This window comes from Ranitomeya variabilis, chromosome 2 (assembly GCF_051348905.1).
Source record: "Ranitomeya variabilis isolate aRanVar5 chromosome 2, aRanVar5.hap1, whole genome shotgun sequence".
Taxonomy (NCBI): domain Eukaryota; kingdom Metazoa; phylum Chordata; class Amphibia; order Anura; family Dendrobatidae; genus Ranitomeya; species Ranitomeya variabilis.
Window position 1 is genome coordinate 1,065,878,608 of NC_135233.1, and position 14,222 is coordinate 1,065,892,829.

The 14,222-nt window shown below is 47.4% G+C and overlaps 1 protein-coding gene across 1 annotated transcript in view; it reads left to right on the forward strand.

The window, feature by feature from the left end:
* EVA1A (eva-1 homolog A, regulator of programmed cell death) overlaps positions 1-14,222 on the forward strand; it is a 519,112-nt gene that overhangs the window by 333,463 nt on the left and 171,427 nt on the right. The window contains exons 4-5 of the mRNA XM_077291535.1: positions 8,581-8,727; positions 9,411-9,554. Coding sequence (XP_077147650.1) covers positions 8,581-8,727; positions 9,411-9,554 — 291 coding nt within the window. The remainder of the gene's footprint in view (positions 1-8,580; positions 8,728-9,410; positions 9,555-14,222) is intronic.

Below are 14,222 nucleotides of genomic sequence, written 5' to 3' on the forward strand. Positions count from 1 at the left end.
ACCAAGGTTATTAGAGGACTGAGGGGTCTGCAATACCAAGATAGGTTATTACACTTGGGGCTATTTAGTTTGGAAAAACGAAGACTAAGGGGTGATCTTATGTTAATGTATAAATATATGAGGGGACAGTACAAAGACCTTTCTGATGATCTTTTTAATCATAGACCTGAGACAGGGACAAGGGGGCATCCTCTACGTCTGGAGGAAAGAAGGTTTAAGCATAATAACAGACGCGGATTCTTTACTGTAAGAGCAGTGAGACTATGGAACTCTCTGCCGTATGATGTTGTAATGAGTGATTCATTAATTAAATTTAAGAGGGGACTGGATACCTTTCTGGAAAAGTATAATGTTACAGGGTATATACACTAGATTCCTTGATAAGGCGATGATCCAGGGAACTAGTCTGATTGCCGTATGTGGAGTCGGGAAGGAATTTTTTTCCCCATGGTGGAGTTACTCTTTGCCACATGGGGTTTTTTTGCCTTCCCCTGGATCAACATGTTAGGGCATGTTAGGTTAGGCTATGGGTTGAACTAGATGGACTTACAGTCTTCCTTCAACCTTAATAACTATGTAACTATGTAACTATGTAACTATATGTCTTTCTCCAGGGGATGTAGTACTTCAGACTACACGGCCCCTTCAGACCTTCTGACACTGTCGGTCTGCTCCCTTCTGTCTCTGACAATCTGCCTTCTCTTTCCCTCCAAACCACAATATATATAGGGGAGTAACGTAGGAATAGGATCACAAGCTCCCCCTTGTGGCCTGGAGTGTGAACATGTTGTGTGTATGATGATTACCTGAAAAGTTATCCTTCATCGCTTCCAAACGTAACATCACCTTTCCCGTGAGGAAAGCAATGTTACTGTGACGACCAGGACCCTGGGGTGCCACACAGACCTCACATCCAGCCTATATTACTGGGAGACACACACAGATCTCCCATCCAGCCTATATTACTGGGAAAGACACAAACCTGACATCCAGCCTATATTACAGGGAGATGAAGGAACAGATGATTGGCCTCGGGGAGACCAAAACATCCAACACCGCGGAGACACCATCACGTGTTTCTCAACGCAGTGATCCAGAACACTGCCCCCATCCCTTATGGGAAATATGCAAATGCATGTAGGATAGCTGCGGAGACACCATCACATGTTTCTCAACGCAAGCAGTGAATAGCCAGACCTTTCCCCGGGAAGGAACAACCACGGGAAGGGCAGCATCCAATAAAGGAAAAAATCCAATACAGGAAAACCACCTATGCCAAGCATGGTATCCATCCACAGACAGCTGTTTCGGGGTGTTTGCCCCTCAAATGGGCAGTGTTCTGTATCACTGCGCTGAGAAACACGTGATGGTGTCTCCGCGGTGTTGGATGTTTTGGTCTCCCCGAGGCCAATCATCTGTTCCTTCACAGCCTTTTACTAGGCACTGCTCCTAATAGCCAGATTCCTACTCCACACTGATGAGGGGCAAACACCCCGAAACAGCTGTCTGTGGATGGATACCATGCTTGGCATAGGTGGTTTTCCTGTATTGGATTTTTTCCTTTATTGGATGCTGCCCTTCCCGTGGTTGTTCCTTCCCGGGGAAAGGTCTGGCTATTCACTGCTTGTGTTGAGAAACACGTGATGGTGTCTCCGCAGCTATCCTACATATATTACTGGGAGAGACACACAGCTCACATCCAGCCTATATTACTGGGAGAGACACACAGAGCTCACATCCACCCTGTATTACTGGGAGAGACACGCAGAGCTCACATCCAGCCTATATTACTGGGAGACACACACAGCTCACATCCAGCTTATATTACTGTGAAAGACACACAGAGCTCACATCCAGCCTATATTACTGGGAGAGACACACAGAGCTCACATCCAGCCTATATTACTGGGAGACACACAGGGCTCACATCCAGCCTGTATTACTGGGAGAAACACACAGAGCTCACATCCAGCCTATATTACTGGGAGAGACACAGACCTCACATCCAGCCTATATTACTGGGAGAGACACACAGAGCTCACATCCAGCCTATATTACTGGGAGAGACACAGACCTCCCATCCAGCCTATATTACTGGGAGACACACACAGCTCACATCCAGCCTATATTACTGTGAGAGACACACAGAGCTCACATCCAGCCTATATTACTGGGAGACACACAGAGCTCACATCCAGCCTATATTACTGGGAGACACACACAGCTCACATCCAGCCTATATTACTGGGAGAGGCACACAGAGCTCACATCCAGCCTGTATTACTGGGAGAGACACACAGACCCACACATCCAGCCTATATTACTGGGAGAGACACAGACCTCCCATCCAGCCTATATTACTGGGAGACACACACAGCTCACATCCAGCCTATATTACTGTGAGAGACACACAGACCTCACATCCAGCCTGTATTACTGGGAGAGACACACAGACCCACACATCCAGCCTATATTACTGGGAGAGACACAGACCTCCCATCCAGCCTATATTACTGGGAGACACACACAGCTCACATCCAGCCTATATTACTGTGAGAGACACACAGACCTCACATCCAGCCTGTATTACTGGGAGAGACACACAGACCCACACATCCAGCCTATATTACTGGGAGAGACACAGACCTCCCATCCAGCCTATATTACTGGGAGACACACACAGCTCACATCCAGCCTATATTACTGTGAGAGACACACAGACCTCACATCCAGCCTATATTACTGGGAGAGACACACAGACCTCTCATCCAGCCTATATTACTGGGAGAGACACACAGCTCACATCCAGCCTATAATACTCGGAGAGACACAGAGCTCACATCCAGCCTATATTACTGGGAGAGACACGCAGAGCTCACATCCAGCCTATATTACTGGGAGAGACACAGAGCTCACATCCAGCCTATAATACTCGGAGAGACACAGAGCTCACATCCACCCTGTATTACTGGGAGAGACACGCAGAGCTCACATCCAGCCTATATTACTGGGATACTCGCCACACAACATTACCAGAGGAAATGCCCAGAGTTCACTTCCAGCCTGTATTTGTAGAGATGGAGCTCATATCCAGGATATGTTACTGGGACAGACGCACAGACCTCACATCCATTCTATATTACTGGGGTATAGACTGGATATGAAGTCTGTTCATCTATTACTGGTGTGACCAGCAGGGCTGCCACTAGAAATTTCGGGGCCCCATACTGGCAATATTTTCGGGGCCCCCTTCAGACTCCGCCCAGGCTCCACCCCAGCCCCGCCTCCACGCTCCACCCCTCAAACTGTCCACAGTCCCACCGCTCTCTCTTGGAAAAACTCCACTTCTCACCAATCACACATTGAGGGTACGTGTCCACCTTCAGGATGGCCGGCGGTTGCGTCGGAGCGGCAAACCCGCTCGGCGCTAAGCCCCGCCCCCTACTGTGACGCGATGATGCAGGATGTGTTCATGGCACACATCCGGGATCATCGCACCCCACACATAGGGCCCTGTGTTATAGCTTGCGGCGGCGCAGCTGCCGCAAGGAACACGGACATGCTGCGATCTTAAAAGAAGCGCCGCATGTCCGGAGTCGCAGGGCCACCGGGTGCGTGTTACCACGCATAGTGGAGACGGGATTTCATAAAATCCCCTTCACTATGCTGGAACATCTGGACGCTGCGTGTTTGACGCTGTGGCCCCACGCAGCATCAAACACGCAGCGTTTACTTAACGTGGACACATACCCTAACAGTTCCCATCACCAGATCACACATATAGCCGGCAGCTTTTGTTTTGGCCAAAAGATTTTGTAAGCCGCCACCATAACACGGTAGACTCTTTTGGTGAGGCCCTACTCTGCTGTAACCTATTAAATATTTGTTAAAATATGCAATACAATTTAGGTATATTTTTATTTATTTTTCAATTTTTAAAATGACCAATAATATCACATAAAAAGAACAAATACTGCTACACCATGACCAGATGACATATTACCACCACAGTGATCGAATAATATCACATACAAGGGACAAATACCGCTACCCCATGACCAGACCGCATATTACCACCACAGTGATCGAATAATATCACATACAAGGGACAAATACCGCTACACCATGACCAGACCGCATATTACCACCACAGTGATAGAATAATATCACATACAAGGAACAAATACCGCAACACCATGTCCAGACCACATATTACCACCACATAGTTACTGAATACTACAATTCTGATCAGTAATAAAAAAAAAGCACCACACTATCACCATAAGTGCCATTATACACAGGAGATCTGTACTTAGTATGCAGTGTCTGTGTACAGATAATACAGTGATCACTAGTGAAATTATACACAGGAGCTCTGTATATACACTCACCGGCCACTTTATTAGGTACACCATGCTAGTAACGGGTTGGACCCCCTTTTGCCTTCAGAACTGCCTCAATTCTTCGTGGCATAGATTCAACAAGGTGCTGGAAGCATTCCTCAGAGATTTTGGTCCATATTGACATGATGGCATCACACAGTTGCCGCAGATTTGTCGGCTGCACATCCCAAAGATGCTCCATACAAGGCAGGATGGATCCATGCTTTCATGTTGTTTACGCCAAATTCTGACCCTACCATCCGAATGTCGCAGCAGAAATCGAGACTCATCAGACCAAGCAACGTTTTTCCAATCTTCTACTGTCCAATTTCGATGAGCTTGTGCAAATTGTAGCCTCAGTTTCCTGTTCTTAGCTGAAAGGAGTGGTACCCGGTGTGGTCTTCTGCTGCTGTAGCCCATCTGCCTCAAAGTTCGACGCACTGTGCGTTCAGAGATGCTCTTAGGCCTACCTTGGTTGTAACGGGTGGCGATTTGAGTCACTGTTGCCTTTCTATCAGCTCGAACCAGTCTGCCCATTCTCCTCTGACCTCTGGCATTAACAAGGCATTTCCGCCCACAGAACTGCCGCTCACTGGATTTTTTTTCTTTTTCGAGCCATTCTCTGTAAACCCTAGAGATGGTTGTGTGTGAAAATCCCAGTAGATCAGCAGTTTCTGAAATACTCAGACCAGCCCTTCTGGCACCAACAACCATGCCACGTTCAAAGGCACTCAAATCACCTTTCTTCCCCATACTGATGCTCGGTTTGAACTGCAGGAGATTGTCTTGACCATGTCTACATGCCTAAATGCACTGAGTTGCCGCCATGTGATTGGCTGATTAGAAATTAAGTGTTAACAAGAAGTTGGACAGGTGTACCTAATAAAGTGGCCAGTGAGTGTAGTATACAGTGTATAGTGTCAGTGTATAGATAACACTGACTTACCAGTGACGTCTCTAGGTGAAGTCCTTCATCTTTCATCCAGCACAGACCGCCATCATGTCTTCCAGCCAGGACTCGTTTCTGCAGGAAATAAGTTATCTCGAGCTCCGCTTGTAGAACACATTACTTAATTTTTCCCAACTTCTACATTACACCGCATAAAGAAAAAGAGGCGACATAGTGTCACTCTACACAGTAACAGGACCGCCCCCTCATTTAAAACAGTGAAAATAAATACATCACTGCAGTAATAATATCCCTTAATTAGTCCCTATGGTAATAATATTCCCCATCCTGGCCCCCGTGTGTCTCATTCCTGGCGTCAGCCATATGTTCTCCCATCCTGCCCTCATGAGTATCCATCCTGCCCCATATGATCTCCCCATCCTGCCCCATCTGTCTCCATCGTATCCATCCTGCCCCATGATCCTGCACAATCTGTCTCCAATTCTGCCCCCAGTGTCTCCAATCATGCCTCCTGTGTCTCCAATCCTTCCCCATCTGTCTCCAGTCATGCCCCCATGTCTTTCATCATACCCTATATCTCCATTCTGCCCCTGTGTCCAGCATCATTCATAGCCCCTGTGTCCAGCATCATTCATAGCCCCTGTGTCCAGCATCATTCATAGCCCCTGTGTCCAGCATCTCTGCCCCTGTGTCCAGCATCTCTGCCCCTGTGTCCAGCATCTCTGCCCCTGTGTCCAGCATCTCTGCCCCTGTGTCCAGCATCTCTGCCCCTGTGTCCAGCATCTCTGCCCCTGTGTCCAGCATCTCTGCCCCTGTGTCCAGCATCTCTGCCCCTGTGTCCAGCATCTCTGCCCCTGTGTCCAGCATCTCTGCCCCTGTGTCCAGCATCTCTGCCCCTGTGTCCAGCATCTCTGCCCCTTTGTCCAGCATCTCTGCCCCTTTGTCCAGCATCTCTGCCCCTTTGTCCAGCATCTCTGCCCCTTTGTCCAGCTTCTCTGCCCCTGTGTCCAGCTTCTCTGCCCCTGTGTCCAGCTTCTCTGCCCCTGTGTCCAGCTTACTGCCCCTTTGTCCAGCATACTGCCCCTTTGTCCAGCATACTGCCCCTTTGTCCAGCATACTGCCCCTGTGTCCAGCATACTGCCCCTGTGTCCAGCATCTCTGCCCCGTGTCCAGCTTCTCTGCCCCTGTGTCCAGCTTCTCTGCCCCTGTGTCCAGCTTCTCTGCCCCTGTGTCCAGCTTCTCTGCCCCTGTGTCCAGCATACTGCCCCTGTGTCCAGCATACTGCCCCTGTGTCCAGCATACTGCCCCTGTGTCCAGCATACTGCCCCTGTGTCCAGCATACTGCCCCTGTGTCCAGCATACTGCCCCTGTGTCCAGCATACTGCCCCTGTGTCCAGCATACTGCCCCTGTGTCCAGCATACTGCCCCTGTGTCCAGCATACTGCCCCTGTGTCCAGCATACTGCCCCTGTGTCCAGCATACTGCCCCTGTGTCCAGCATACTGCCCCCTGTGTCCAGCATTCTGCCCCCTGTGTCCAGCATTCTGCCCCCTGTGTCCAGCATTCTGCCCCCTGTGTCCAGCATTCTGCCCCCTGTGTCCAGCATTCTGCCCCCTGTGTCCAGCATTCTGCCCCCTGTGTCCAGCATTCTGCCCCCTGTGTCCAGCATTCTGCCCCCTGTGTCCAGCATCTCTGCCCCCTGTGTCCAGCATCTCTGCCCCCTGTGTCCAGCATCTCTGCCCCCTGTGTCCAGCATCTCTGCCCCCTGTGTCCAGCATCTCTGCCCCCTGTGTCCAGCATCTCTGCCCCCTGTGTCCAGCATCTCTGCCCCCTGTGTCCAGCATCTCTGCCCCCTGTGTCCAGCATCTCTGCCCCCTGTGTCCAGCATCTCTGCCCCCTGTGTCCAGCATCTCTGCCCCCTGTGTCCAGCATCTCTGCCCCCTGTGTCCAGCATCTCTGCCCCCTGTGTCCAGCATCTCTGCCCCCTGTGTCCAGCATCTCTGCCCCCTGTGTCCAGCATCTCTGCCCCCTGTGTCCAGCATCTCTGCCCCCTGTGTCCAGCATCTCTGCCCCCTGTGTCCAGCGTACTGCCCCGGGCCCCACCCCCCTGGGATCGCCGCTCTCACAAAAAAGCAAAAAACGAGTTCTTACCTTGCCATGCTCCTGCGGCGGGGAACCTCACTTCCTCCACGCAGGTGAAGGACGCACTCGCCGGCGGCTGACAATGACGTCAGACGCCGGCGAAGTGCGACTGCGCACTGCGGCCGCTCAAGACTGGCTGGCGGCGGCCGTTAACTATTGACGTGCGGGCACGGGCCCCCACGTCAATAGTGTCCCGCAGGCCCGCAGCGCCGGCAGGGGGGGGCCCCGCAGCGCTGGCAGGTGGGGGGCCCGCAGCGCCGGCAGGGGGGAGCCCGGTGAGCAGATTAGACGGGGCCCGATGTGGGCACCCTCTGCTCACCGGGCCCCATACACCAGTCATGGCTGTCATGCCCTGATGGCGGCCCTGGTGACCAGTATAAGCGCCACTGAAGCGCAAAACTGCTGTCGTGCATTCCACTCCTGCTCCCATCCTCCCGACGCCGATGTTTTAAAGTATTGGAATAATGAAGTTTTTGTATCGTCTATTAGGGTATGTGCACACGATGCGGAAAACGCTGCGGATCCGCAGTGTTTCCGCAGCTGCGGCTCCGCAGCAGTTTCCCATGAGTTTACATTACAATGTAAACCTATGGTAAACAAAAAACGCTGTGCACATGCTGCGGAAAAAAACGCGCGGAAACACAGTGGTTTACATTCCGCAGCATGTCACTACTTTCTGCGGTTTACGCAGCGGTTTTACAGCTGTTCCTATAGAAAACCGCAGTAGTAAAACCACAGTGAAATCCACACATTAACCGCAGTAAATCACTGATAAATCTGCAGCAAAAACGCAGTGTTTTTGCCCTGCAGATTTATCAAATCCGCTGCGGAAAAATCCGCAGTGGACCATTCTACCTGTGCACATAGCCTTACTGGGAGACACACACCTCACATCCAGCCTACACTGCCAGCAGGGTCATTCCCACAAGAAAAATCTGAAATTTTAATCATTCTGGAATCTCCATCAGAAGAGTCTGAAAATAAATGAAGATTGCAACCGGAAACTCGCTGGTTACTTTCAATAAAATTGCAGTACATGTATATGTAAAAATCATTATTTTTTTAAATTTATATTTAAAGATTGGACATCAAAGGAAAAAGTAAATAACATAATTAGAAATAACTTTTTGTGCCGTCTTCACTTTAGATGAATACAAGAGTAAGGTCGCCTGTGAAGATGACCGCCTGAGGCTGACCTGTAAAAGGAACACAGTCATTGCCATCTACTCGGCTACATTTGGAAGATTTCAGGGTGGGGGCCTCGAGTGTCCGTTCCAGGACTTGGCTTCAGTGGGTAAGACTCTAGAATCCACACGACCGCTTCCTCCTAAAAGAAAAAAGTAATGGAAATAGTGTCAGTCTTTTTTTTGTGGGTCGTTACTTCTGATTATGGAAGCAATTATTCTGTCCTGTGTGACACAATTTGTCAATTAAAAATAAACATTATAATCTTATGTCTGCCTGCAATTTTGTATGCTGAAATATGTGGTGACACATTGCTGTATCTCTGTGCTGATGTGCTGAATTTACATGGGTCCTCCACACTTAGCCAGAAGATTCAGTTTTAGCATTTCAGGACAATAGTAGCTTTATAGGGTTGGAATCCCCAACCAAAAGTTAAGGGTGTTACTTTAATAGGGGATAGGGCATCATGGTGCCTCTTATCTGTGTGATCAAGTGGGTTAAAAATCCAACCAGATTAGGGATCTTGCTCTTCATATAGAGGGGCTTTGTGTAGCCCCTCTACATAATTTAAGATTGAAGCCTTAATCCCCTTTAATTGTGGCAGGAAACCACTTTCATTGGTACTCTACTACCGAGAGGTAAATGATTGCCGGGTTATGCTGTTGCCAGTTAGCTCCATCTTTCCTGGTTCTTGTTTCCCGTGCAGGTAGAGGTTTTCAGACAAACTAATAATTTCCTATTAATAAAGGTCATGTGATACAATGTAACCAGGAATATTCCTCTTCTCCTCAGAGTGCCAGTCATCCTCCGCGCTGTCACTCATGACCAAGCGCTGCCAGGGCAGGCGGACTTGTAGCGTTTACGCCAGCACTTATGAGTTTGGAGACCCGTGTTATCCTGGAATCCGCAAAAACCTCAATGTCGTCTACACTTGTGGTAAGTCCCTGGTTGCCTTCATTCTTGTTGATGGTGGGAGACAATAGGACTGAGTAAAATTTTGCAATGAAAAGAAAAATCACTATTTCTGTCTCACTAGGGGGCACTGTTGTGATGGTTAATAGTTATCAATCTCAAAAAGTTTTGTTTTTTTATTTCCTTGCATGTGATCCAATTTGCCTCGTTTACAAATATATGTAACTTTTGGGTTTGCCGCCGGCTCTTTTGGGTTTGCCGCCGGCTCTTTTGGGTTTGCCGCCGGCTCTTTTGGGTTTGCCGCCGGCTCTTTTGGGTTTGCCGCCGGCTCTTTTGGGTTTGCTGCCAGCTCTTTTGGGTTTGCCGCCCGCTCTTTTGGGTTTGCCGCCCGCTCTTTTGGGTTTGCCGCCTGCTCTTTCTCTTCTTAGTGGGAGATGATTTTCTGGTAATTCTTGTGTACAATCTGGTATTGTGCAGCGTCAAGTCCAGGAATAATAAAATTAGAGCGGTTATGGCCTCTTCATAGTGGTGGTTAAGACCATAGACCTGTATAGAAGACAGGAGGCTGAGACGTTGGGCATTCTCCTAATGACTGGCATTACACTAATCGCTTACAGACCTGGGCTGATGCCTGTGATGTGTGGATTATTGTCCACGGATGAATGGGAATGTGCAAGATTATCCTCTGGTGACCTGTTCTCTTTGGTGGTGGAGATGTTGTGACCATGCAGAAACCATCACCTCCGAGTGGTGTAAAGATGTCGTGCAGCTGTCAGCGGATCATGTTAACACATCTTCTCCTGTCCGGTCTGGGCTTTGTACGTGAAGAGCAGCAAATGTAATCAGATCTTTCAATGAGAGATTCATCTATAGTCATCAGAAAGATGGCAGATCTGTGTACACATCATGTGAAGAACCCAGATATCAGGAGGATCCGGCCGTAGCCTAGATGCCCACGCTGGTGCATGTGAGTAGGGGGCCCTCGGGCATGTAGCCATGGAGGGTTTTTGTAATTTTGAGTAGGAGATTCTTGGCTTAGTAATATTGAGACTTACAGTTCTATATTGGGCCCTGTTCACATCTGCACAGTGGCATTGGGTTCTGGCGTGGCAGCTTTTGTTGGAGCGTGAAGGTAGGATACTGCGCTAGATCCATGTTGGAAATAGACATATCGGGCTCCGTTAAGGTCTCATTAATGTAAATGCAAACACTCCGCCTTATAAAAGGGAACTCAAAAGCTCAAATATTTATACAGCAGTATCACCTGGTAAGGAGAGTCAAAAATGGAAGTTTGTGCTCACCTGGCGGTGTGGTTGAAAGGCCCAAAAACTATAGACACGTGAAACTGCTGTGGCCGCGAGGCTGGAGGAGAAAAACGTCTTCCAGATGATTAAAAGTAGAGAGAGATGATATCGCGTGGAACTGGCAACACAACGATAAATGAGACGCCTTTTGTTTTCCTAAATGGCTGCAACGCGTTTCAGGACCGAACTGATGTCTTTCTCAAGGTAAAAAAAAACTACGCAACTTCTTTAGGGTGGTGTAGTCATCAATGCCCGCTACTATGATCAGATTCCAGATTTTTTTAAGGATATTTGTATACCCTTCTGGTGAAATTATTTTTGTAAGTTTTGGAGCAGAAACCCCTAAGGACTTGTCCTTTTTTTTGTTTTGAGTTATTTACTCAAATTCGGCCAAAAAAAAACACTGAATGCACACTAAGTGCCATCAGACAGTTGTCACATGCATGATGGTTTCATGGACTGGCCAGCACCTCTCCTGACCCGAGTGACGGCTGTTTTGAGCAGCTGCCCGGCCAGTCTGTGCTGTTCAACCGATTGACTCTGCCCTTGCTGACGGTCACCAAAAATTGTTAAATCAAAGCAGCCTCAGCTTCAGGAGACAATGCCTTGAGTACATGGACCTGTGCCACCATCTTCCGTGCACATTCGTACAATCCAGACTGAAAAAATTAGCAGATAGTACCCAAAAAATAGGCTGAGCTGTGGCCATTTAAGGGGAGATTAAATGGTCTGCTTAACTTTATTGCTGGGGAATCCTAACAAAACACAAATCACTGTGAATTTGTTCACTGTGTGTTCCTCTATCAGCTGTAATCAGGGAAATCCAGCAGTTAAATTTTCCTACACTGCCCCCGCAGGGGAAATAAAGTATTACACATGCACAGTTTAAATCTATAGGCAGACTACCATCCATTGTCCTCCAAAGTGTGAAACTTTTTTTTTTTCTACCTCACTGCACTGGCTGTGGCCACTATCAAGGACCATTGAGCCCCCTGATATGCCTTTTTTTAGTTTGCTGTCAGACAACCATAGCCGAGATAGATGCCGTGATCTATATCAATCTATAAAAGGATCAGCGGTCTAAAATTGGACCTGTACCCCAACATCAGCAGATGGTCCTTGGTCCTAGGGGGCCCTGTACGTATCTCTATGATGTTGGTGGATTCTGCTGAAGTTGGCCTAATGTATATGGGGGCTAAAGGTTGTTACGTCAACGTCTCTATCAGATATGGTTAATTAGAATAACTGACTGTATTTAGTTTGACAAGTAAACTGTGATGTTAAGCAGCTGCCACCTACTTACTAGCACCTCCGCCCCTGTGCTTTCTGCACCACTTTCCCAGCATGAAATGAAAGCACTGACTGCTGCTTCTACGTCTGGCGGATAATTCTGCACTGAATGAATAGTGTCTCCAGCAATTATCGGAGCTCTGCTTGGGTAATTTGGATCGTGTTCACATAAACACACGTTAGTCAGCAGTGTGGGGGGCTCTGTACGTGCTGCACGCCCTATCCCGGGTCATTCGTACAGATGTGCGCCGTCTGGAACCCGTTTCTAGCCTTAACCCATTCCATTACTGAATAAATATGTGCGTGCAAGTGAGATCAGACTGCAGACTTAAACCATGATGACACATATACACTCACCGGCCACTTTATTAGGTACACCATGCTAGTAACGGGTTGGACCCCCTTTTGCCTTCAGAACTGCCTCAATTCTTCGTGGCATAGATTCAACAAGGTGCTGGAAGCATTCCTCAGAGATTTTGGTCCATATTGACATGATGGCATCACACAGTTGCCGCAGATTTGTCGGCTGCACATCCCAAAGATGCTCCATACAAGGCAGGATGGATCCATGCTTTCATGTTGTTTACGCCAAATTCTGACCCTACCATCCGAATGTCGCAGCAGAAATCGAGACTCATCAGACCAAGCAACGTTTTTCCAATCTTCTACTGTCCAATTTCGATGAGCTTGTACAAATTGTAGCCTCAGTTTCCTGTTCTTAGCTGAAAGGAGTGGTACCCGGTGTGGTCTTCTGCTGCTGTAGCCCATCTGCCTCAAAGTTCGACGCACTGTGCGTTCAGAGATGCTCTTAGGCCTACCTTGGTTGTAACGGGTGGCGATTTGAGTCACTGTTGCCTTTCTATCAGCTCGAACCAGTCTGCCCATTCTCCTCTGACCTCTGGCATCAACAAGGCATTTCCGCCCACAGAACTGCCGCTCACTGGATTTTTTTTCTTTTTCGGACCATTCTCTGTAAACCCTAGAGATGGTTGTGCGTGAAAATCCCAGTAGATCAGCAGTTTCTGAAATACTCAGACCAGCCCTTCTGGCACCAACAACCATGCCACGTTCAAAGGCACTCAAATCACCTTTCTTCCCCATACTGATGCTCGGTTTGAACTGCAGGAGATTGTCTTGACCATGTCTACATGCCTAAATGCACTGAGTTGCCGCCATGTGATTGGCTGATTAGAAATTAAAAGTGTAAACAAGAAGTTGGACAGGTGTACCTAATAAAGTGGCCGGTGAGTGTATATCTGCATTAGAGCTGTATACACGAAACGGCAGCATAAACCTTATTTTTATTTTTATAATATGCATTGGCCATTAAAAATGGTGTCCATAAGAAATGGTGGAAAACACATATATATTCGCATAGGAGCACTATACCTAATAAATAGTTGATATATAGCGCAGATAGTGGTCCCAGTCATTTGTCTATGACCACCATTTTTTGTCAGATGCATATTACATAAAAATTAGTCAACTTTACACTGCCTTTTTGTGTATACAGCTCTAATGCAGAAAGATATTTCCATGTTTACAGGTTACACACAAATGAACACAAATTAGTAAGTTAGTGTTATGTATCCAAGAAATTATATGAACTTATATTTTCATTGAGAAGTTAGTTGTCAAGTTTGATATATTTTAGTATGTGAATAAAAGAATATAAAGGAAAAAGGTCCTCGAGTGCCGTCTTGTGGGGCTATTTTAATATTTATTACTACATATACTATGTTGTAAGGAGCTTCTTCTTAACCCTTTTTCATAGTGTATATATATATATATATATATATATATATATATATATATATATATATATATATATATATATATATATATATACATACATTGCCATGGCACAAAGATGATCATATGTTAAGTTCAATTATTACATCCAGACAATAGTTTCAACCAATTTGTCGCAGAATTAGAAATCAACAGCTCAAAACATTATATAGAAAATATCCTTAATAGAAATGTGTGAGCAGTAATGTCACCATACTGTGCTGCAGGATTTCTAGGGGAGAGGGTCTCCTTCCCAGTTACTCACACTAGGGGGCGCACTTGTCTATCCTTGTTCCCCGAATTTCCC